At 44.4% G+C, this 26,602-nt stretch overlaps 1 protein-coding gene across 1 annotated transcript in view; it reads left to right on the top strand.

Annotated features, from left to right (window-relative positions):
• The window catches only part of HECW1 (HECT, C2 and WW domain containing E3 ubiquitin protein ligase 1), a 436,937-nt gene that overhangs the window by 395,914 nt on the left and 14,421 nt on the right, over positions 1-26,602 (top strand). Inside the window, exons 23-24 of the mRNA XM_026502740.4 lie at positions 25,210-25,308; positions 25,852-25,981. Coding sequence (XP_026358525.3) covers positions 25,210-25,308; positions 25,852-25,981 — 229 coding nt within the window. The remainder of the gene's footprint in view (positions 1-25,209; positions 25,309-25,851; positions 25,982-26,602) is intronic.

Raw genomic sequence — 26,602 nt, 5'->3', positions numbered from 1 at the left:
GGACTCAACAGAGAAGGGGAGAGAAGATATGCCCAGGACACAAAATGGGAATGAAGAATTGAAAGACATGAGAGGGCATGGAGCCTTCAGCAAGCAGTGTAGATATATCAAAGCAGAGAATGTCCCCAGGGTCGTGGTGGGAAGTGAGGCTGGGGACCCAAGAGAGAGGCAAATGGTCATACCCTATCTGGAGAATACTGTCATTGGATTTGTGGTTTTGAAAAGTAAATCTTGCCATTGCGTGGAGGCACATTTGAGGAGGGTAGACCGGAAAGAGTGAGACCAGCTCTAAAGCTATTGATAAGTCAGGGGGTTCAAACAGGCAGAGGTGGTGTCCAAGAAAGGAAGAGACTGACTTGAGGGGCACGTTGGAGGGAGAAGAGATTGAACTAGTTGGTTCACTGAAGTAATGTAGAGGTGAGGGAGGGAGAGAAGCATAGCGTATGTCCAGAGTTGCCTGGTTGGGTGGACTGATACTATTAGCTGTGATGGGAGTTACATGAGGTAAACGATATTCAAAGATTTTATTTATTTATTTGAGAGAGAGAGAGCACTTGAGCAGGAGGGGGATGAAGAGAGAGAAATAATCTGAAGCAGACTCTGCACCAAGTACAGGACCCAACACGGGGCTCGATCTCACCATCACGAGATCATGACCTGAGCCAAAACCAAGAGTCAGATGCTCAACTGACCAAGCCACCCGGCGCCCCTAAATGATATTTAGAGGAAAGATGAGGAATTCACTCTTTGGCAGGTAGTTTGCAGTTTCTTCTATAAGGACAGATTGATGTATTATGTAGCTAGAACTATGGCCTTGGTTAGCTGGAAAGCAGCTGGGCTGGAAATTGAGATTTGGGAGATGGCAGAGTGGCTCAACTTTGAGAGGAAATGCGAGCCCTCAGAGCTTGTGCGGAAGAAGCGCAGAGCCAAGGCCCACAACAAGGAGGACAACATGGATGTGCAAGGCATGGGCAGACTCGCAGGTCCCTGAGAAAGCTAAGAAGGAGCAGCCAGAGAGCTAAGCTCTTGGGAGGAGCGTGACGAGGGAAGGAGCACCCCGGTGGGAGCAGAAGGTGCTCTTGAGACACCTGCTGGGGAAGAGGGAGACAGTCTAGAGAGGTGGAGGCAGAAGGGATGTGTAGGCAGTAGAATGGGGTCTGCAGGGCTGCAGAGCATAGGATTTGGTAAACGGACTTGAGGACATCAAGGAAGAAAGAGCATTCAGATGACCAAGGGAGCTGCGTGTGGATGGTGGCACAGGGTACACAAGGTCAGTGCCATGGTGACATTATTGGGACCCAATGTTTTGAAGGAAACCTCGCAGTCAAGCACATTTTAGTGCAAATACAGAGTAAGGCCACAGACGAAGCCCTACTGAGAAGCACAAGTCTCGCTGGACTGGTGGCTTGCTACTTGAGAGTGGCTTCGGTCACTTTCCACTGGGGAGGGTGGCTAGCCCGCAGCCCAGCCCCTGCTCTCAACCTGGCTCGGTGGCCTTCTGCTCATCTCTGGCACTGAGGGGCTGAAGACAGCTGTGTCGACGTGTAAGTTCTACTTTACTGCGGGGAGGAAGGGAACTGTGTTATACAGGGATGTTACAAGCATTAGCAGAGTTCTCTGGATGAATCCTTTATGAATGTCAAAGTCCCCGAAGCACCGACCCTAGAGATGCTAACTACCCACTGTCTTTCCAAAGGAAGGGACATGGGGGCTTTCATCTGCTGGGGTTCCCACTCATGTCAAGTATATTTGCTGTGCAGCCTAGAACAAAATTGCAGGTAGCTTTCTGAGCCACTAGCAATGTCCCCAGAGCCCAGGCAGAGGAGGGCCCCGTAGTGCTGCACATCGGATGGCGAATTGTTATAAAGGGAGCAGGGACTTCCCGTCCGATGCAAGGCTGCAGCTCTAAATCTCCAGTGGCCTGCACCCTGGCTGGGCGAGAAGGAGGGATGCAGAACCAGCACAGGTGCCAGACTATACGGTGAACCTCATGTGGAGTTGGACCCTGTTGGTCCTTCCGTAGAAGCTGTGGTCACCGATGGATGTAGCCCTGCCAGACATGAGTCAGGCAGCAATTGGCTGGGAAAGAGCATCTCGACACTCTTCTTCCATCCTCCAGCCCCATTGGCCAAACCACCCATAAACCAGAGGGCAAGGGATCTCCAGCTATTGCAGCCCATAGCAGCCTGTCCCCAAGGTTACTGTGCAAGGCAAAGAATGGTGGGAAACCCACGAAGGTGAAAGGCAAGGATTAAAAATAACGAGAAGAGCCCCTACAACTCAGGACTTTCAATCCATCCACTAGAAATATTACCATTTGCTAAACTGTGTGTGTCTAGCATATGTGGTCTTTGACTACAGAAATCTCAAAGTAATATTCCAAAGTCTATATCTTCATTCCTTGCCATTTGCATATTAATGAGGTGTTCATACGCTGACCTTTTTATTCTTTTCATCCCTATTGTATGCTGATTTTATGGCTCTGGAAATACAGAAGTTATTGTAAAGCTAAATAATAAAACATCCATTGAAAGCTTACTAACCATGCCAGGCACTGTTCTAGACACTTCCGTGTGACAATATTATAACCCAAATACTGAGTAGATGAAGATACTGATATAGATGAAGATAGTAAGGGACAGATAAAACCAATGTCACAGAGATAGTCACCAACCAAGTAGGGATTGGAACCCAGGCAACCTGGCTCCAATATCAGGCTCTAGACACCATACTAGGGCAAAGGCAGGTATTCAATTGGGCAAATTACATACAATATGATCATTGCTATATATACCTCATTACGCACTTACCACATTGTATGATAATTAGTATTAGGTACAAGGAGCTTTAAGAATGAGTGGGAAATGGGTGTGCCTGAGTGGCTCAGTTGTTAAGCATCTGCCTTTGGCTCAGGTCATGATCCTGGGATCGAGCCAGATGTTGGGCTCCCTGCTCAGTGAGGAGCTTGCTTCTCCCTCTTCCTCTGCCCCTCCCCCTGCTTGTGCTCCCTCTCTCTCTCTCTCTCTCTCTCTCTGGAAAGGAAGGAAGGAAGGAAAGGAGGGAGGGAGGGAGGGAGGAAGGAAGGAAGGAAGGAAGGAAGGAAGGAAGGAAGGAAGGAAGAAAGAAAGAAAGAAAGAAAGAAAGAAAGAAAGAAAGAAAGAGTGGGGAAAAGAGGCTTCCAGATAGAGGTCCCAACATCCACAGCAGGTGGAGGCGTGAACACACATATGTCCATTCGGTGTGGCTACAAAATAGAGATAAAGAGGTTATGAAGCCCTCCTCATGTTAGTAGGAAAGGGCGTCTGATGGCCTTCCAGGGAGTTTGGATTTTATCATGAAGATGACAAGGCAGTATTTTTGAGGAATGTCTTGATCAGATCTGTATTTTAGAAAGTCAACTCTGCTTATAAGTAGTTGAATTGGTGTGGGTAATGGGGGTGTCATTTAAGAGACTGTTGAAATAGTTCTTTCAAAAGAAAATAAACTAGGACAAAAGCAGTGGGCATGGAGTTATTTCAGAAGGAGAAGGAGCAAATAAGCAAAACTTGGTGATGAATTATAGATGATGGAGAGTTAAGTGTATGAAATTTTCCACTTGCTATAAAGTGATGTGTAAGAAAATACCAAGTAAAAAAATTCTCATATATTTTGAATGGAGGTCACAAAACTATAAATGTGCAAAGCTCTAAACTTATTTTTATGTCTAATACCAAGTATGAATGGTGCAAAATGCATATATTTTCGAATTATTATGCTTGAATAGGAAAGATTCACGTTCTCCTCTAAGGGCCTTCCCTGATCCTTGATGTAAAATAGCCTATCCCCTTATAACTCTCCAAATTAACAGCTTTTCATAGTGACAGAACTTATTGCTATATAGGATAAAGTATTTATATATTTATCTTGTATATTTATAGCTCATTATTGTTTGTCTCTCCCCCTAGAATGTAAGCCCTGGAGTACCAGGGTCTTATTTTCCTAATCACAAACTTGGCACTCAATAAATATGCGTGGAAGCAAAGAAAGAAAGAAGTATGGGAGGGAGGCAAGAAGAGTGGATGGAAGGACAGATGGACGGATAGATGGACGAATAGAAGGATGGATGGAAGGAAGGAAAGAAAGAGGGAAGGAAGGAAGGAAGGAAGGAAGGAAGGAAGGAAGGAAGGAAGGAAGGAAGGAAAGGGAGGCAGGCTTGCTCCCCAGTTAAAAATCCTTGGTTATGAGAGTTTCAATCTTATTTCAATTTTTAGTTCAAAATATTTGGGATTCAGAAAAACAGTGCTCATTTTTTAATGTCATTTAAGATTCTACCAATTGTCCTCTCTAAAATCACCACTGGGAATTCTTTTTCTGTCTCAGTGATTCTAAATGCCACATCTCCCAGAGCAAATCTAAGGTGCACTGAAGTCTTAACAATTGGAATAGGTGACCGGCTTCTGTAGTCTGGGGCAGAGTGCTGGAACGGCAGACATGCTCTGTTTGAAGTATTAGCGCGCATCACTGTAAGCAGTTACTGTGATATGAGTCACTCTTTATATAATCATCAGCACAAGAATTTTCAGAAGCCGGGTTTCAAATCTGACACTGTTTAATCAGTTTCTGTTCAACAACTAGAAGGTCCCTGTGGTCATTTCATGTCAGTGATAGTGACAGATCTCACCTTATCAGTATCATAACCAGAATTCTAAGACCTCTCAAGTCAAAATCTCCAAGAGCCTTTGCTAACTGCAACATAGACCCTCCTTCTGCCTCTGCCCTGACCTCTTCTCCCTTTCCAAGCACACACTACTTGGGTGGTAAAAGGGGAGGCGCGGGGAGGAGGGGGACTCCTTTGAACATGTTTAGAGGTTAGCCGAGTGGGTATTAAGTGTAATTGTAGAGTTTTATGGCACTTTAGAAGTCCTGGGTAACATACTTTAAATATCCCTTGCTACAGGTGCAGAGGCTTGAATTAGTAGGTAGAAACCACAATATCACAAGATCCCATTGGATGTCTCCTGGCCCTTCAACCTCCCAGGGCCCCTCCTGACAGACGAGCTCAGGGTGTAGTTTTTATATGAGTCAGGATCAGATAAACTCCCTTACCCCAAGTCATCCAATACCAGTGGCTAGGGTCTTCCATAGACCAAGAGCTTCATGGGTCCCATCGGCGGAATCTGAGTAGCCTTCCCAGCAGCGCTGGCAAGAAACTGGCACATAAGCTAGTTTAGAAATCACTATTCAAATGTGCATGACCTGTTGTGACTACGCTCTTTCTGTTCATTTGTGAAGCCAGCTTTCTTCAGAACTTGTGAGATATTTTAGGTAAAACTTCAAAGCTATTAGAAAGAATGCTGACTTTGAACACTTGCATTCTCCAAGAATAGACCTGAGGATTTAATATATTTAATATATTCAATTCAGTTGGAAAAGAATGGACTCATTAGTTAATGATGCCAACACAACGAGCTGTGCAACAAAACGTTGGGTTAAATTTCTCTCTAATCTGAAAGCGTATGTAAAAATCATAACAAAATTTCTTCAAGCAAACCTAGGTGATTTATAGATATTTTAGACATAGACATTATTGAGAACGTAAAAGAAATAAGAAACCTTGTGTGGTAGAGACCTTTTAAATCATGATTGGAACCCTCAAATCTATAGTAGAAAAGACATATTTGAATATATGTAAAAATTAAAATAATTTTTATGGCAGAAATACCATAAACGAACTCAAAAGGCAAGCTTAAAAAATGGATCTATGATCATTTTAGTGAATTTATCTAAAGATTACATGTGTGTAATTTTTTAAAAATAAATTTTTAAAGACTAAAATGCCATTTGATACAAAGGGCTTAGCTAAGTTATCAGAGGGAAGCATGTGTCAGACATGAACTCCTCTGTGCACTCCCGCTCCTGGGGACTTGGTGCTGGTCACACAGACTGCCTGGCGGTGAGCGTCCCCGAGCATATTATAAATGCCATGTGTACGTGCCGCTACCTTGCTCTCCCGACCTGGTGTCTTCCTTTCTCTACCCCATTCTGCCACCACCCACCCACCCCCACCCCCCCTCCACCCCGGTTACTCAGCACAAAAGTCTTTACCAATTCCCACTATCACAGAATGAAGTCCAGATTCCTCAAATCCTCAGGAGAGCTCAAGGTCTGAGACCGCTGGCCTTGAGACACCATCTGCCTCTCCTGGCCAGCTCCTCCTTTGTTCTCCTGCTGCGTCTCCCAGGGCTACACGCTACTCTCTTCTGTCCCCTATTGTTCCTGTTGTTCCTCTGTCCCCCTTCTCTCATCACATGGGTCCACATTTCCCCCGCCCTTAAAGTACCCACTTAAAATATTTTGTAGTTCCTTCCTGATGTCTTTCCAGAACTTTCTTCTGAAAAACAACTTCATCTTCTCTTGAATTCTTTGAGAGACAAAGGTGTTCAAACACTTTTAACTCAAACTGCTTGCCAATGGAATTCATGTTCAATCCCAGTGTCTAGAACAATGACAGTAGAGCCAGTCCCCATCAGGTGCTGGGTGGCTGCCCACTTGCCCACTCAGATCCTTCTTCTCCCTCCCTGGGTCTTTGCATTGCAAAGATTTGTGTTAGTTTTGAAACTGGGTCAGGCAACCCCTTATTGTCTTTGCCCTTCGCACCCAGCATGGTTTCTGGCCTAGAGGCAGCCCTCCAGTTCCTGAGGCAGGGTGCTACCCAGCAAGAGGTGATGACTTCAGAGCCTGGCAAACCTGCGTGTAAATTCCTCCTCCGGCTCTTCATCGCTGTGTGGACCTGGGCAGTGTTCTTAACCTATCTGAATCTCAGCCAACTTGCACGGAGGTTGTAAACGTAAAGCAAAAGTGGCTGGCACCCCGCACATATTTAAATGTAGATGCTATCATTCTATCCTTGATATTTTTGCAGGGACATCGGAAGGTGCTAGAGAGAGCTAGAGTGGTTCCTTCGATCCGCCGTTTCTCAGCCTCAGCACTAGTGACGGTGGGGGCCAGATAATTACTGTAGGGACCGTCTCATGGGCTGTAGAATGTTTAGCGGCGTCCCTGGGCTCTGCTCACTGGGTCCAGTGGCACCACCACCACCACCATCCCCAGTGATGACAACCCAGAATGTCTCCAGACATTGCCAAATGTCTCCTGGGAGGCAGATGTCTCCCTGTTGAGAACCCCTGCTTTTATGTTCCCCTACGGAAAGAGCTGGGAAAAGCAGAGTGTCTCATGACTGAACAAGGGCAGCAACAGTTTTGCAGGATGAAGAATATTCCTGCAGGCCTATAGTATCACAACAACACGTGCAATATTGGAATAAGTCATTTTTTTAGACATCTTTGATTACTGGATCAGCATAACCCAGCCCCTGAGCGGGGGCCAGGCAAGAGGCTCGGTGCTGTCAGGCGCCTGACTCCATGCTCTGATTCTTTCTATACCATCCAGAAGGGAGCCGCCCACTTGCTTTAATCATTTGCTTCCGGGACACTTGCCTCCTGGACTCAGGGGCGAAGCTTAGAGAGAGGCCATGCCTCTTGGGAGTCAGGATTCACGTGGAGTTCCTTGGGAGGGTTGCAGCGGGCCGTTCTCTCAGGCCGAGTGCTGTCACCTGCCCCGTAGGCCACCGTCTCCCTCCCAGCAGGCCTGCGGCTGTGCAGGAGGGCCAAGTACCACACTGCAGTCTTCCTGTAGACCAGGAGGGAGCGATAACAGAGCAAACCACTGGCGGGGCTTCCAGGGCCAAGTCCAACCCACCATTAGCTGTGGAGATGGAAGACTAGCTTGGGGCCAAGCTCTGCATTCATCTGGAAGGAATGCGCACCAGGCAAAGGGAATGAAAACAATGCCGGGCGTGGCATGGGAGCAAGAGCAGGGAAACGTCACCCTGCCGGAGGACCGCGCACTGCAAAGAGCCAACACTCCACTTTACTAACACCCATTCCAGAACAGATCCATGGCAAGGATGTCGTTACTGTTGGCTCTTGCCCTGCTGTTTACACTGTGTGTTCACTTTCCGGAGGGCGTTCTGCTCACCTAAGTTATGGGATGTCAGGTACAGCATAGAGAATATAGTCAATAGTATTGTAATAAGTTTGCATGGTGACAGATACCTAGACTCACCATGGTGAGCATTCCGTAATGTACAAAAACAAATTACTATGACATACGCCTGAACCTAGTAGGATATTGCATGTAAGGTGTACTTCAATTTTAAAAAATTGTATTCTCAATCAGTAGCCCTAAAAATGGCTCTTTCTGGAAGCCTAGCTGTGTGGAACAGCAAAAGCATGTAAGGTTTCTGAGGAGGCTCTAAGAGGCAAAGACTTGAATTGTAAGAGAGAGCCGGAAATTGATGGGACCAGAGCCCTGAGGAGGCGAGAGGGAAGAAGACCTGTCACACTAGCGAAGAGAGAGACTTTGAACCGGAACTTGCCCTCATTTTGGCTGGAGGGAAAGAAGTGGCAAGTGTAGTTTGCAGATCCACGCTTGAGGCTGGCCACACATGAAGGAGATTAGCTTTGGCAGAAGGAAGAGCCCTTCCCCTCTTTCTTGGGGTGGAAGGTGGCACAGACAGTTGCCTTGGCCGCAGGTAAGTGGGCTGAGGGTAAGTGTAGCGCCTGCTTTGAGAAGAGACAGGTGCTTACACTCCATCCCTTCTCTGGTGTCTGTTCATAAAATGCAGTGGCTGATGCCTAAGGCGAAACGTCCCTTGTGACTTCCAGACTGTTTTTTTTCTCCAGTTTAAAAAAAAAAGGATGAGGGATGTGGAGTTAGTGGTTCTCTTTCATTGGCAACTGCAGAACTTGTTTTAAATGCAGATTTCCAGGACCCCACCCCACAGAGTCTGATCTCCAGGCACCTATATTTTAACAAGCACCCCGGGGATTCTGATGACCGTAGAAGGGTCGCCTCGCTTGGAGAAACATCGTCGTAGATGCGGGCGGCTTCCAGAGCCCTCAGCGTGAGAAGAAGGAAACTAGATGTCCATGCAGTTTTCACGCCGAGAAATGAAGTCACCGCAGGCAGCAACAACAGATTTTTCAGTCCATTTAGCAAGATGTGACAAGTTAGAAAACGTAAAGATCCAAAAATGAAGGCAATCATATTGGGTAAAGCCTAGAAACATACATTGTGTGGGAACACCATAAATATTGCATGCACTTAAATAATGAGGTCGAGAAAGCATAATTATTTTTAATTAATAATTGTTACGAGCGTAAGGAAAGAGGAGTATCTTTGAGATAGGTTTGTAAAGTAAAATAGAACTTAGCAATTATGAAGTGCTTTTCATCTTCAAAGAACCTATTAACATTAAATTACTCTTCTTTTTCATTCTCCCATGAGGTTAGGTCAGCAAATGTGAACATTATTATCCCTTATTTGTAGATGGGAAGAGAAGAGTGGAGGAGCTGTGACATGTCCGGGTAGACGTAACATTGAAAGGACTTAAAAGAAAAAAAGTTCCCACCAGACAGGAGATCTGGGTTTTCAGGCTGTTACTTCACCTTTGCTCTCCTACGTGCTTATATTATTGGAAAAGAAGTTACGGTCGCTTTTGTATGATCACCTACCTGTTGGCAGTGGGACGGAAGGAGCTCACTGCTGCACGGGGATGGGAGAAGCCATTGACTTCTCTTGACAGGCTTTTGAAAGAATCACAGTTCATTCATATGACCAGACTATTTACGTTACCTTACTGCAGCCAGCATATAAAGTGGGGATTAAAAATTATGCTTCGATTACATGACTCAACCTCTTTTTTATGAATACAATTATTATGACTTGATTAAATAAGTAGGAATTGATGCTGCCCACCTTAAAAATTTGCTCTGAGGACAAAGGAAAGGAAAGCACTCTGGTAACAACATCAAGTCCAAGAATAAATTAGCATACGTGGCAAATATCACAGCTGAGAAATCCCTAAGCTTCACTCTTTCTAGCGATAAAAAGTAACAAAGTTGGGACTATCATTGAAATCACCAAAAGAGGCACTTTCCACGAAATTTGTTCATTTTCTGATTTGTTTAAATACCAAATAGAATTAACAGAGTCAACAGCATCTTGTCTATTGGAAGAGGTTTAAAAATATATAAATTATGTGAAACTATAGAGGTTTACTTTTCTGTTTAGCCTCAATCTCATGAGAGGAAATGTACATTCAGAGCTGTGGGAAGGGCGGAGTTAGACAGCAGCGGAAGCTGGAATGAATGGAGGGTCAGGGCCAATGTAAACCACATAGAGTGGGTTTCCTAAATTGAGAATAGTGAAGCCGTCTAAAAACAAAGTGTTGGAAATGGCATTTCAGAGGTGAGCTAGGCACGGAGATCAAGATTGGTGCAGATGTGCAAATCTAATAATCGAGGATATCATTGTGATGGGGCGCCCGGGGGGGCTCAGTCGGTGAAATGGCTGCCTTCAGCTCAGGTCAGGATCCCAGGGTCCTGGGATTGAGCCTGGCATCGGGCTCCCTGCTCAGCAGGGAGTCTGCTTCTCCCTCTCCCTCTGCTCCGCCCCACCCGCTCGCTAGTACACTCTCTCTCTCTCTCTCTCAAATAAATAACTAAAAGCTTTTTAAAAATTTTTTTTAATTTTTAAAAGAATATCCTTATGAAAGATACATGTGAATCACTCTAGACTTAAGGAGGTGTATGATACGATCCAGGACACAGATCCCCAGGCATAGGCTGGGCACAGATCTTGGGACCGTGGAATCTGTAAGGGTAAAAAAGGGGCAAGAAGGGCTTTCCGTTTTCAGATGATGAATAACAGAGATAGACTCCAAGATTGGCTTTCCCTACTGTCCAGAGTTCTAGGGGCTTTGTCTTTTTATATTCTAATCCCAAAGAATATCAATTAATTCTATTTTTTTTAAGATTTTATTTGTTTCAGAGAGAGTGGGGAGAGAGAGGGAGAAGCAGATCCCTGCTGAGGAAGGAGCCCGATGTGGGACTCAATCCCAGGACCCTGGGATCATGACCTGAGCCAAGGCAGACGCTTAACTGACTGAGCCACCCAGGCGTCCCAGTAATTAATTCTATTATCTAAAGAAAAGTACAGTCAGTAGATAAATCTTCAAAGCAATAAAGCCATATAAAACATAGTTGCAAACCTCAGTATCATATTTATTTATTATTTTGTTCGGTTTATGTTTCCCATATTCCCCCTCTATCCATACAGTTAATTCAGAACCAATTACTTAAATAGCTTCAAGTAGTCCTGCTGTCCTGGTTATATCAGTACCTGTGTAGCGTAAGACGTTGATATTGTCAAAGCCATCATTATTTTGCCAATCACATGAAAATTATAGAATGTCATTGAAGGTGAGGCTTCAGTGAGTCTAAAAATTTCCTGAACCGTAATAATGTCACTAGACGGTATGCCCCATGGGAGCTCGGGAGCCTTGTCTGTTGTATTCCCTAAGTAGCCCAACAACTAGCCCAGTTCCCCAAAAATGGGAGGTACCTCATTATGATTTGTCAGAAGGAACGAAGGCAGACCTAGAAGTTGTTTAAGCTCTGTCAAATTGATTGTTTTCTTTAAACCTGAGTTTTAGTAAAATATCGTGCATTGCTTAATGAGTCACAGGCAAGAGCGGGACACAACATTTAAAGGGTCAGTAAGGCATTATGGATTCTGCTCGGAGCACAGTGACATTGCTCCCCTATATTCTCTGCTTTGTGTAGCTCAGATAATTAAGACATTAAACCTTCACTTTCCTGGATTGCTCAGATGAGGATATAGTGGATTTGAGCATTTTCGTTATGTAGGCAAGTGGTCAACTTTTCTTCATAATTCTAGGTATGGAACCAAAGCCCATGTCTCTTTCGAGATCAGGTAAATTCTCCTCTTGCATGATACGAAATCTATGACTTTTGTGGCTCAACTTACAAACTACGCAATAATATGCTTCTTGAGAAGCATTCCAGAAAGCTAAAGAGGATTTTCGGATTCTATATTCGTGTTCTCTATTCCTTTCCTAGAGTTGCCATATACCAAATTACCACAAACTGCGTATTCTCAGTCTGGAGGTCAGAAGCCCAAAAGCAAGGTGTTGGCAAAGACATCTCCTTCTGAAGGCTCTAGAGGCGAATCCTTCCTCACCTCATTCACGTTCTGGTGGCTCTGAGAATTTCGTGGTTTGTGGCTGCATCACTCCAATCTCTGCTTCTCTCTTTTTGTGGCCCCTCTGTTTCTGTGTCTTCTCTTCTGTCTCTCATAAGGACATTTGTCAATGGACTTAGGGCCCATGTGAATAATCCAAGATGATCTCATCTTGAGATCCTTAATCATATCCGCAAAGACCCTTTTTCCATTCACAGATTCCAGGGTTTGGGAAGCAGACATATCTTCTTGGGGGCCAACGTTCAACCCACTAAAAGGCACAGATAATTTGCATCATATACTTCTAGAAGAGCTTTCTCTAAAAAGGAGTCACTCAATTGGCCGCCATATTGAGGAGCAAGCAGCCCTGTTCTTACTCGTTTGCCCCCTGCAGGGCTGATATTAATAGCGGGCACTTGGCAGGCATCAGGGCTAGACATTCATTTCAGCTGCTAATTAGCAATCAGAAGATAATATCCTGTCATTATCTTGTGTTGGCAGAGTCTCTTTCACGGCAGATGAAGAAAAATTCAAGTTTTCTCAGCTAATTGCAACACTGTTTCCTCACACAAGGAGCTATGAAAACCAAATAAAAATCATGCCTTGCATCTGCTATATTTAAACAACTATGGGGGTGTGAGGGAGGGGATTCTTTACACTTTCCTTGAAACATTATCTGAGTAAGGGTGGGTCTAGAGAACGGACCTAATCTATCTAACCCCAGAGGCCTTGACCTACATTCCACTCTGGCCACCTGCTCCCACAATGGCCCTCCCAGCCTCATTATCACCCAGCACCGTGCCATATCTGAGATTGAAAAATTGAAAATCCCACCATCAATCATTCTACATCCAGCGTTCCCACCTCCTCCCCCTACCACAGCTGCTCACCAAGTTCATTTGCACCTCAGACTCACCATCCCCTACCCATCTGGCGTGGCTTCCTTCACCCCAGGCCTCCATGCTTGCACTCCATCTGATGGGCAAAACGCCACCTTGGATCAATGTCATAATGCCCTCTCCCACATTCAGTGCCAGAGCTGTTTCCCGTAGCTCTAGCACCAAAGAAAACGAAATAATTCTGAGAGATGGTACAAGCCTAAATCATACCCTCTGACATCAGCAGATTCTATGGCAAAGCTCACCAGCCCTTTGACTGATGCATCTTCCATTCCACCGTCCCGAAAGCCCCTGCCCAATGAGCTCTTTCACTTTGACGGGATGACTTCAGATCCTGCTCAAGTAGAAACACTGAGGAGCCCACCTCAATTTCACACCCCAACAACAAATGCCCAGTGCTGACACCTTCCCGGCATCACCCTTGTCTTGTTCGAGACAGACCTTTCCACTTAGGCTCCGGATCCATCCGCTCCCATCTCCTCTGTGCCCTCGCTCCAGCACCTTCCTCTTTCTCGTCCATCTTTACACTTTACCTTCTCCCCCTGGGTATGGCTCCTTTCCTTCACTCACTTCTCCTACTGAATCTGATGTCAGTATTCATCACCGAAACTGCCCTTTCCATGAGCAGCAGAGACCACCTAATCAACAAACCCAGTGAACTATTATCACTCCTTACCTTAGTGGAAACTTTTACTTATGTATTTTTTTTAAAGATTTTATTTATTTATTTGACAGAGATAGAGACAGCCAGCGAGAGAGGGAACACAAGCAGGGGGAGTGGGAGAGGAAGAAGCAGGCTCAAAGCGGAAGAGCCTGATGTGGGGCTCGATCCCATAACGCCGGGATCACGCCCTGAGCCGAAGACAGACGCCTAACCGCTGTGCCACCCAGGCGCCCCTACTTATGTATTTTATACGTAAATAAACATGTATGATTTTATAACATTGATAATATGCGTGCATTGTAAGAAATTTAATTTGTATAAGGCAGTATCTCCACACAGAAATAAATGCTATTAATATTTGGACTCGAGGGGCACTGGGTGGCACAGTCAGTTACATGTCCAACCCTTGGTTTCAGCTCAGATTGTGATCTCAGGGAAATGAGGTGGAGTCCCACACAATAGGCCATCAAGGCATCTGCCTGGGACTATCTCTCCCTCCACCCTTCCCGCCACTCTCTCGCTCTCTCTCAAATAGATACATTAATCCTCAAAAAAATATCTGTTGACTCAAGTCCTTCCATGATATTTTATGGATGGTCGGCTAGATGGATGGATGGAAAGGTAGATATAATTCTGTATAAAATAGAACAGTAGAATCAAAGTTCACTGTTTTATAAAGTTCTCTCCATGTTACAGTATGAATTCTAAAGCTCTATTTTTAGCCTGACCTCTCTGTTGAGCTGTGAACTCTTTTATCCAGATACCTACTAGACATCTTTCTTTTGACCCTCCTCCAACTTAGCATCTGTCTAATCTCTCCATGAGCCACTTCCTGCCATCCTTCACTTCTCCGTCTGCTCACATAAAGCTCCATGTCCTGACATTTTTACTTCCAAAATTTTTCTCACAATGACTTGGACATACTGTAATACACCCCCCAATTTGTCCTCCTCAAATCTGTCCTTCACATGACTGCAGACTGATTTCTTAAATGCCAAACCAAGTATATCCCTCCCTTGCTTCAACTCTTCGGTCTATCCCCATTCTCTAGGATTTAAAAGCTGAGTTTGTTGGCATGGAAACTAAAACCTTCCGGGACCTCCCACTTCCTCTTTCTTCAGCCTAATCTTGCCGCTCCTCACTCTTTATGCTCTAGTCATCATGAACACATTCCATTCTATTTCCTGCCTCTTTCCTCATGTGAGTTTATTTTCTTGGAAAGCCTTTCCTTGCTTTAAGTGATCTAATTTCTACTCATTTTTCAAAGCTCACCTCAGTCATCGCTTCCTCCAGGAACCCAGCCTAGATGTAATCCCTCCCAAACCAGCAGGTGTCCTTCCTCCGTGTTTTCACATGCCATGTGTACTTTGCTACAGCACATCTTAGGTGGCTATGAATTGCTGCATTGTTGTATCCATCCCCCTACTGTCCTGTAAACTCTTCGAAGTGAGCGTTTACCTGTGGCATCTTGGTACACACCTGGCACATGGTAGGCAATCAGTAAATCCATTGAAATTGAAAATGCATGAACACACCGTAATTTCTCTCACATGTGAAAAACAAACCCAAGCCTCCTTTGGTGTCACGCTCTCCTCCACCTACTACTCTGATTTCCCACTCCCCCTTAGAGACACATTTGTACAAGGAGTTATCTGTGCCACGTTCTCCACTTCCTTTTCTCCCGTTCTCTCCAGCCAGCCTTTCCTCCCCTTCCCCCCACGGAAACGGCTCTCATCGAGGTTGCCCATCCACTGGGCAGCTCTCAGACCTCCTATTACCTGATCTCAGAGGCACTTGACACAGTCGGTCTCTGCCTGAAGCATGAACACCCTGAAGCATGTTCTCTTGGTTCCTCTCCAGCCTCATTGCCATTCCTTCTCAGTTTATTTTATGGTCCCTCCTCATCTTTCAGATCCGTGAATGGTACAAATGCTCGGCCCTTGGTCCACCTCTCTATCTGCACATCCTTCTTTGGGGAAGTCTTGTCCAGCTGCATAACTTCGAATGCAATCTACAGCCTGCCAACCCTCACATTAACACCTGCAGCCAGGCCCTGTTCCCAGAAGTACTGACTCATTGACACAGCTGCCTACTCAACAGCTCTACCCAGATAGTTAATAAGCATGACAAACTTAATATGTCTGAAAGAGAACTCTCAAGTTTTTCCTGCAACCTTCTCTTCTGGTGTTTCCAGCTTGGTAAATGGCACCCCCATCCACACAATTGCTCTGGTCCAAGACCATGGACTGTCTTTGATGCCTCCCTTTTTCTCACATCTCCCATCCAATCCATCAGCAGGTTCTTTTGGCTCTATCATGAAAATACATCCTGAATCTGACTTCATTGCCTCCACTATCACCTCCCTAGTGTAAACTACCATCACCTCCCCCCTGGATTACTGCAGGAACCTCTAGATTGGTCTTGCCACACTCAGCTCTCTCCATGCAGCATCCAGAGTGATCATTTCAGTGCATCGATCAGTTCATTCATAGACCCTGCATGAAACCTCCAGGGGATTCCCATCACACTTGGAATAAAATCCAAAGTCCTTACTATGGAGTGCCAAGCCCTGATGTTCTGTCCCCTGGGTGTCTCCAAACTCATGTTCTATCCTCCTCCCTTTCTCTGTCTGGGGTCTAGTCCCATTGCTCCCTTCTCTGTTATTCAAACAAACTGTATGTGTTCCCACCTTGGACATCGCTATTCCCCTAACTTATAATGCTCATCCTCCTGGGGGAGGCTCACTCCTCTCAATAATTCAGATCAGACATCATCCCCTGAGAAAGGATGACACAGTCTGGTGCATTTGGGAGGAATCGTTCTTTTTTTTTATTATAATAATTTTTTATTATGTTATGTTAGTCATCATACAGTCTATCCTTAGTTTTTGATGTAATGTTCCATGATTCATTATTCGTGCCTCCCATCCTTTCCCCAAGAGAAACCGGGAGACCAAGTTTCTGGTGGGAATATAAAATTATATTTGGTGGGGTAGGAAGGTATACTTAGAGATTCTAGGAGTGGTGAAAAGCTGCTCAGGTATTGCAGAGTGGAACACAAAAGCCTTGAGGTTGGTGACCTTCATTCCCACAGAGGGCCCAAGAGAGGCATGTGATACCAACGTGTCAGTCAGGAAGGAGACTATAATCACCTATTTGGACAGTCTTCCCCCAAGAGAGTGGCCTTGCCCTCACCCCCACCAAGGGACATTGAGCAATGTCTGGAGACACTTTGGGCTATCCCAACTGGTACCGGCATCTAGTGGGGAAAGGCCATTGGTGGTGTCAGATGTCTTAAAGTGCACAGTACAGCAATAGTCAATAGGGCTACAGTTGAGGAACCAGCTTTATTCTTTTGAGGGTCACAAAGGACCTTAACCCCTGCAAAGTCCTGCCGATTGCCAGGGAAGCAGCAACCTAGGATGACCTACAAAGTAGCAGGAATGGAAAACATGGCTGCTTCAGAGAGAACCTTCTAGAATTCAGCTGACACAAACCACCTGCTGTCAGTCTGCAGGTGAGAGGTAATGCACAGGTGGGTGCAGTCACAGAGTCATAGCTTATGAGGCAGGCCGTCGTGATGGTGTCCTGGGAGCATTCAGGCATGGGTGCAGTTTTAGCAGCACTCTGGCCTCATTCACTGACTCAACAAAATGTTTTTGAGCCCTTGGGATTTGCCAGTATAGTGCTGGTTCCGACAGGTGTTTGTGCTCTAGGAGATCCTGTGACATTTGGAAAAGGCCTCCGAAGTCTGCAGACTGTATACAGGATTGTGAGCAGACCTCCATTTCCTGCCAAACACTGAAACATCTGCCTCAGCCCCGATCCCCTCACCAAAGGCAGCAAGACCAAGCATATTATCACCAAGTGTCCAGCCTCTTGCCCCATCAATATACTGTCTGATCACCTTTCCAGGCAGGAAGGCCAAGAGATAAGGTCAGCTTTAGGTCTTTCAAGGCTGAAGCTGATGCAAGGGGTCTCTCTGATGCTGAGCGGTGTTGCATCAAAAGTTCCAGAAACCAGAGTCACACAGAAGGAGACTGAAGGCTTACAGGTCAAGAAGAAACTGAGAAGATCACTAAACCCATAATTATTAGGGGTCCAAGTTTAATGCCAGGGGATCCAACTACCAGACACACCACAGCAGAACCTTTTCGACTTGGCATATGACCTGGGTACTGCACTGAGGGTTTTACTCCATTTTTATATCACTTTCATATAAAGGGATTAATTAGAAGCCTTTTAAGAGTGTTCTGTTTCACTATCCAAAATGTCCTTCCAGGCTATCATTAGGTCTTATTTTCTTCGCTTGTCAAGCCATCTGCTCTCCCTTCCATAAATCCAGCCTGTGAACAAGAATTTCTTCTCCCAGACTTCCTGACTTAAATTTTTTGCCATTGTGCAAACTGCTTTTGTTTAAAGAATCAGTTGAAAAATCTACTGTGAAATCATTATATATTGCCTCCTGCTAAAATATGTTCCCAGGCAGAGTTCCACTGGAGAGACTGAAGAGGGAGAGGAAGGGAGGGGGAAGCCTGCTATGTCGGCTTCTTGGTGTAAAACATTCGCCATGTCTTTCCATACGTTGACTCAGTCACCCAGTCTCCTCTGTAGTTCAGTCTTTCTGTCTCCCTGAATGGGGACCTACTATTGATATTGGAAACGGGCATCAAATGGTATATGATGTTTCAGAAATTTTCAGTAGGCTCATAGAGTCGTGTTCTACTGGGATAAAATCAGATGATAATTTTTAATTTAATACAATTCAACAAATCTTGCCAGGCATTGTGATGCATGAATGTTGTGTGTAAGCAGAGCAAAGTTGTAGTTCTCCAACAGCAGCGAACGGCACACTAGTCCACTGGCTCAGTCCACATTCATTCTCACCCCTCAGTGCAGCCTGGGTGTATGGCCCTGGGGTTCTGAGGAATCAGGCATGCCAGTCTGCAGATGGTGTTTATTAAACACCCAGGGGGACTGCTCTCCACTAGTCCCTGGACAGAGTCTTTTAGTGTCTTAGCAGTTGCCCTATACAACATTATGACCCCATTTTGCGGATGAGTAAACGGAGGACCATGGATGTTTGGCAGCTTGCCCAAAGGTCAGAAGAGTTAAACTAAGGCAGCCTGACATCAGAACTTGCAGTTTTGTCCTTCCCACCACACTGCCTTCTTTGGATTATTGGCAAACAGCCCAAAGAATAATGAGTCAACAAATGGTAATACACTCAAGGGGAGAGTCGAGTCTTTGTTGGGCCTTCAAACCACGTGGGAAGATGTGCTAGAAATGTGTGAAACTCCATTACCTTTTGAACTCCCTAAAATGTACAAAACCCAGATAGAGCTGAGATAAATCCTTGCCAGTAACATTGGTTCCTTTCAGATCTCCTGCCATAATCTCCCTCCATATCTTTATGAAGGCTCAAAGTGGCTACAGTTGCTTTCATCAGAGGCAGCCTCAGCTCACCCTCCAGATACCTGGCGAGGTGTTGAGGAGGATGCTTGAAGAGTGACATCTGCCCACTTCCAAATCCTCTGATGGTCCCAGAGTTACCTGGCTGCATGCTGCCTCCCCCAATACCTCTGAGCAGTTGGATAAAGATGAAAGCCACTTAGGTTTCCATCAGAGTGGGAAGGGCCAAACCGAGTGAAGAACATTTATGAAATGAAATACTTTGCAAGTTTATTTAAATCACATGAAGAAAACCTATATTTGCAGATATGTGAGGGTGTCTGTGCCGTCCTGTGTTATGAAAAGAGGAAGCTACAGAGAAGCAGGAGTGGCAAGGTGATCCCATTCACACAAGTGTGTCTGTGCTCACCAACTGGTATGCAGGGGAAAGACCCGTCAAGTCAAAGACATTAATTACCTCATGTGACAGAGTTGATACACTTTTATTTGATACTTATGATGCTGTGTATATTTTTCTTTACACTAAAAAATACCCACTTTTGTTTTGTTTTGTTTTGTTTTGTTTTGTTTTGTTTTGTTTTGTTTTGTTTGGCAGGAGGGTAAGGGTTGATGATACCAAAAAACAAAAACTTGCAACACATGGAAAACCAAGGATGTGAAAAGAACTTAGAGTCCAAGGATTGTTTCTATAAGTCACAGGCTTGGTGGGGTTAGGTTGAGAAATGTCATTGTGAGCTGTCTACCGTCTTCCTCTGAAAGAAAACAGACCGTGTTTTCTTAACAATGAAACCCATAGTTGACTGACTCTCAATAGAAGGGGTGTTTTTTTTCTATTAAATGTGGAGTTTGGGGTATTTTGCTATATTGATCATATTTTTGTGGTATCTTAGGTCTGAGTGGATTTCTGTGGATTAATCTCTGATCAGTAAATAAGTAGGGAAAAATGGCTTATGTGTTTTTAAAGAGTCAGGAATATATCTTAAGGTGATGGCGTATTAGAATATCCTAGGGAGTTTTCATATTATACCCAAGGTGGAGCTAGAGGGAATCTCTTTTCTCTGGACTTGAGGATTACTGATGCAGGGAGGCCCCATTCCTGACCCACCAGAGTGCTGTACCCTTCAGGTGGCTGGAATGGAGAAAAGATTGAGACCCGCCATCGACAACCAAGGGAAGGGTCCATGGTGTAGCTGGCAGGTCTGGTACATGCAGTTGGGGGACATCCCTTGTTTTCTCATGTCCTCAGACACCTCCATGCTGTCTGCACTTACATCTGCTGATTTACCTGTGAAGGGAAGTTGAATGGTGCCCCTCATTGGAACTGAACACACGTGGGCGTGTCTGATATGCTCGCAAAGGGGAGCCAACAGAAAGCCAGTGTGAGCAGGGCATCCGGGGTCCTCAGACATAACACAGTTCAAGAGAAGCAGAAGAATGGCACAGCACGCCAGAGCAGCCAGCCAGCCTGAGGTTGAGATGTTGGTGAGTGGTGGTAGCTGCTGCTTAGGTCCACCTTGACTTTGCCAGCCTAGGGATTAAAGGACAGTTAGTAAACTTCAAAAGGAGTCCTAGTAAAAGTCTCAGGTCCCTTGCAACTCTGCTGTGAAGTCCCTCTAACAGAGCAGGTCAACACAGAGGAGCTGTTCCCTACCAGCAAAATAAAAATGAGCACAAGCCACTCCGAAGAGCAGACCTTGGACAGCAGCAGCCTGGGGATTGATGGCAACGGCACCACGCCGGAACATGCGGCACCTTAACCGTCTCTGGGATGTGCTGAGATGAGCATGCTTTCAAAAATGGCAGCCCAGAAAAGGAGGAACAGTGCCACACACTGTGAGCCAAGCCCACCTGCGGTATCAGCTGAGACTCCTTGTGGGGTCCCTGGTGAGGAAGGAGGGTTGGACGTCCTGCGAGTTCACACATGGGGGCTTTGCAACTGGGGACCCTGGGGCCAGGATGTTGAAGTGACACATGAACACCCACAGGCAGGGAAGGCACCGTCTGCCACTTCTGTAGGCACTTACTTTTATTTGTCCTTCAAACTTTTTACTTGTGGAGCGCCCGGGTGGCTCATTCAGTTGTCCAGCTCTTGATTTCATCTCAGGTCATGATCTCGGGGGTCCTGAGATTGAGCCCTGCATTGGGCTCCACACTCAGCGTAGAGTCTGCTTATCCCTCTCCCTCCCCCCCCACCCTTCCACACACTCCTGCTTGTGCACTCCCTCTCTCTCTTTCTCTCTCATAAATAAATAAATAAAATCTTTAAAAATAACTCTTTGTTTGTGCCAAGTAATTTAGATCAAAACATAAACTTTTTTGCTTAAATTCTGTGTGTATTTTCCTCAATTATCAATACAGAGACTAAAGAGACATAATTTCTTTCCATTTCGTAATTCCTACACATTTGTAACAAGTATGATCAATTTCCCAGCAAGTGATTGTTCAAGCTAAGTGAGACAAACAAAGGAAGTGCACAATTACTAGAAGATGTTTTCTCGTAGAAGAAATTATGGCAAAATATGGCAATTCAACAACTGGTAAAGGTTTTCCATCTCAATCTGTGCTTTTTAAGCTATTCTTTTGGATTTGAATTGTACGATTGTATTGAGCTTCATACAAACACATCCCAGATCCTAATTCATTGCTCTGGAATATATTTTACTACCTATATTGGTCTGGCTATGAGCCATCCTGTCTGTGTTTATGTAAAGCCAAACCTCATAATCATAAATTGTTCACACACCTACAAAAAAATCTCAGGGGCTTACTAGTGGCCCACATCAGCCTGCAAAACCAGTATAATTTTGTCTTTAGACATTCCATCTTATGGTCTACCCATTCAAAGCAAATAAGCAACTGTCTATTGCCTGTCTCCTGTGCTAGGAACCATGCCATCTGCTGCTCTCCATCTGGTCGCAGCCCCTTGTTGAGAGGTGGGCAGTGGTGATCCTGGCTACACAGCACTGCACAAGACACCAAACCCTGAGGCTGCTCCCCAGACCTTGCTTCCCTGATCACTCATGATTAGTCCAGGGCGGGCGAGTCGTAACAAGCAAGGAATCATGTTGGAAATTTGGAGCAAGTCAGAGAGAGTCAAGTTGGTCTCTCCAGGATGGAGACCACGGGAAGTGCTGGCAGCGAGAGAGAAGAAAGGAGCAGACTTGCCCAAAGAGAAGCCAAGAGGAGGAGGTGGATGAGGGAGAGCGAAGATGAGTGCCTCATCTTCCTGGCGCCCTACTGCATTCCTGACCCTGGATTCTGTGAGATACCACCAGGAACTTATAAAGAAGTTTCCCCTTGGCTTAAGCTAGTTGAAGTTTACCTAAACCAAAATATTTCCAATGAGCACAAGTTGGTGTTAGAAGCCAACATAATATAAAAGTGCAGTTTTCCAGAAGAGGAAACAGAGAGCAGCTAAAGTCCTTGCACGAGATCACACGCCAGGCAGCCCGGCCCCTAGACCAGAGGATTAACTTGCCTATTGTTTGGCTTCTCCAGATGGACACAATGGGAAAGGCCTGATCTGGTGTCAAGCAGATACGCTTTGGTGTCTTCACCATACCACTTGCTTGGGGCTAATTATTGACCTTTAATTTCTTAATCTGTGAAATGAAGATAACTAGAATTGTGAAAATAGAGTTGTTGCAGGGGTCAGGGAGATAACACGAGTAACATGTTGGCCCAATAGGCATTCAGTGAAAGTTATTTCCAACCTGTTTCCAATTTTTCGCTCATAAGTAATTGCAGTCACTGGAGCTCATGGCAAATTGTAAAGGGTGTGGTAACCAGCATCTTTCCACATTTTTACTGTTAAATAGGGTGCTGAGATAGACGTTCCGCAGTATGGTAAGGAAGCATTCTTCTATTCCTGGTTTCCTACGAAGATCTTGTCCTCAGAAATTGCTGGCAGACACTATCAAAGTAACTTCAGCTTCCAACAACAATAACAAAAGCCGTATGATTTTTGTCTTTTGATTTCATTATGTGTTTTAATAATAGAATACCTAATATTAAGCTGTCCTCAGTTTCCTAAAATCAAATATCTTTAATCACTTTGCATTGTTCCAGGAATGGATTGGTAGGTTCTGGTGTTTTAATTATTTAATTTTTTAAAATATGAGTGACATGTCTTTAGTTTTCTTTCTTTTGCTTTTTTCCAGATTCCATTTTTGTGGTGATGGTAGCTCATAATGACGAATTAAGAAGTTTTCTAACCTTTTCTGATTTCTGGAACTGTATAAATAGCAGAGGGGTTTTCTCTCCATGGACAGTTTGAAAGAATATGTCTTTAAATACGTGTGTGTGTGTGTGTGTGTGTGTGTGTGTGTGTGTGTATCCAGTCCCAGCATCAATTTTGTATATAGTCCTTTTTCCTTACAGTTTTCTTGTTCATACTGTGGTATTTGTCTATTTACATTTTCTGCTTCTTCTTGAATAGATTTGAATAATTTATATTTTGTTAGAAAATTTACAATTCACTGAAATATTCCATTTTTTTAACATTGAGCTGAAAATTGTATTCTTATGTAATATTTTCATCTACTCCATATCTGTGGATACTTAACTGCCTGCAGAGATTACGATTTTTCTTTACTAGGCCCTCAGGGGCCACCTCTAAGTGAGGAGGGTTCTTGGCCAGGCACCGGTGTTGATGTTTGCTCTCTTCCTGCTTTGGGTGGTCTTGGTCATCTCCGTCTGGATGGTCACAACCCCACCATCATGCAAGAACCATCGGCTGTCATGCTTAGAGTCCAGTTAGAGTGGGCAAGCCTGTATTGGGGTAGAAGTAAACTGTGTCTGTATACACAGGATTGTGGTCACCCTGTTGGGGACTGGTCAGTTATTGAGCTGGTCAGGACAGAGCACTGAGGGACAAAGCACTAGTGGGGCACGCTGGTCTCAAGGTCTCTAAGACGTCTGATTATTCTATGAGCTTTCCCATCCACAATGCACCTTCACTGAGATTCCCTTCGCTTCCAATCTCTTCAGAGTCAATAATATTTGTATGTTGATATTTGTATGTTATTTCCTGCAAATAGAATCAACCACTTGAAATGTGGCAATTTGAAGTGTTATTTATAATTATGCTCATTCTGTGGGATCAGGTGATCTATTCATTTTAACAATGTTTATAGTAGGTATAGGGTAGGAAATCTTCTGGTCTGAAAAGAGTCTCATGAAAGGTAGTGGAGATGGGTTAGTTGCAAATTCCAACTGGGAGGATGTGAAAAAAGTCACAACTAAGTCTACAATTAAGTGAAAATCTACTTAGATGGAAAGAGACCAGGGAGACCCTGTTATGGAGGCAGGAGCCAGAGATGGGCAAGGCCCACATGGTGAGGAAACCAAGGTGCTAGACAGACCAAGCAGACAAGCATCTGGTTTAGAGCAGGGCAACAATGGGCTCAAGCTCCAGGGAGACTCAGCAATCAGCCAAACAGGGTATTAGCAAAAATCCCAGGATTTGCCCCAATAAGGATTTGAATCATTAAAGGCCCTTATATCTGGAGGTAACCAGATCTACAGGACCAATTCTTCCCAGCAGAGACCTGTTCTTTGTTTGTGTGTGGCTGACAATATTAAATAGCAATGTAGGCTCACCTTATACTTACCACAATGTGATTCCATGGAACTCTTCCTACTGACCAAGAGCACAACGGCCATGTATGATTCATATTCAAGTCCCCTACCTCCTGGCATGTACTGGGCACACATTAGACCTTCAGGTGGTATCCCTGGTATAAAGACACTTGGGCCAGAAAGCTTTCTATGTCCTTGGGGTCAGGTCCTTCTCAGGTTCAACGTGGACTGTTTATCTAGGGTTCCAGACTTCCCCTTGACCAGTGCGTTTCTTCTCTTGGGTCCTTACACTGTCAGTTCTGAGAAGAGGATTCCAGCATAATGACTCTCTTCTGGTACTTGGGGGAGAGGAGAGCTCCTTTAGTACATACCAAGCACATAGGCATTGTTTATGGTCAAGAATAAGGAGGAGGAGAATGGGTCCCTCCCTTGTGTCATCAATTGGCAAATTCCTTAAACAGCTTGCAATGAGTACTAGCAAGAAACACATTAAATACACATTAAAATTAAAAATTTTAACAGTGTAAATTTCCACCTGCCCTTAAATTTTTCTGCCTTGTCTGTGTTTCAGGTTCAGGTTTAGTGGTCGTATCCTAGGCCTGGCTTTGATCCATCAGTACCTTCTTGACGCCTTCTTCACAAGGCCCTTCTATAAGGCACTCCTGAGACTGTAAGTGTATTATTGAAGGCCATGGTCCACCCAGCCCTGCCTGCAGGACACGAGGTGCTGGCCTCCCTGGTACCTCGGACTCTTTGTCCTTGTTTTGCCCTAACCATTCCCGTTTGTTGACTTTTCTGAGTGCTTAGAGGTCACATAAACCTTGTAGTACAATAAAAAAGCATTTGGAGTTTTTATGTAAGCATAGGAGAAGACTCTTATAACTTCATATAATGGATATGAATCAGTTTAAATAAATAATTACAGTAATATTATAAACTTTGCATTACGCTCAGTCGAATGAATCTGTCTAAAACCTAGTTGTTTTAAGATATTTTTAAAAACGTTTCTCCAATTGCCATCAAGAATCCATGAGTCAGTAGTTGTCCCATGTTTATTATTGTCATTTCAAAAAAAAGCATTGAATGAACTAAAAAGTTCATCAGTATATTCAAGAGTATCAAATTGTTAGAATCAGTCTATATTGTTTTAGCCAGGTCTGGGCATCCATTTGCTTAACAAACTGTTTACCTTTTGCCCTTGGAATGCATCCAGGCCCTGTGATTTGAGTGACCTGGAATATTTGGATGAGGAGTTCCACCAGAGTTTGCAATGGATGAAGGACAACAATATCACAGATATCCTAGACCTCACTTTCACTGTTAATGAAGAAGTTTTTGGACAGGTTTGTGAGATGTGGGGCTTGGAAAAGAGCCTTTGTTTTTTACTGTGGAAAATTCACATAACACAAAATTTACCACCTTCTTGTTTTTAAGTCTACAGTTCAGTATTGTTAAGTATAGTCACACTGTTAGACAATCAATCTCTAGGACTTGTTCATTTTGCAAAACTGAAACTATAGGCGTCAAACAATAATTCCTCATTTTTCCTTCTCCGCAGTCCCTGGCGATAACCGTTCTACTTTCTCTTTCTGTGAATTTGGCCACTCTAGACACCTCACATAAGTGCAATCATACAGTATTTGTGTTTTTGTGACTGGCTTATTTCACTTACCCACATTGTCCTCAAGGTTTACCTACTTTATAGCACGTGATAGGATTTCCTTATTTTTTAGGGCTGAATAGTATTCCACTACATGTATATGTAGCATATTTTATTTACCCATTCATCTGTTGATGAACCCTTTGGTTGCTTCCACATTTGGGCTATTGTCAATAATGCTGCTGTGTCCATAAGTATGCACTGTGTCCATAAGTATGCACTTATCTGTTCAAGCCCTTGCTTTCGATTCTTTTGGATTTTTATCCATAAATGGGATTGCTGGGATCATAAAGTAATGGGATTT

The sequence above is a fragment of the Ursus arctos genome, unplaced genomic scaffold (assembly GCF_023065955.2).
Source record: "Ursus arctos isolate Adak ecotype North America unplaced genomic scaffold, UrsArc2.0 scaffold_3, whole genome shotgun sequence".
Lineage (NCBI taxonomy): Eukaryota > Metazoa > Chordata > Mammalia > Carnivora > Ursidae > Ursus > Ursus arctos.
The sequence above is the reverse complement of the archived record's forward strand: the minus strand, read 5'-3'. Positions and strand labels throughout refer to the sequence as shown.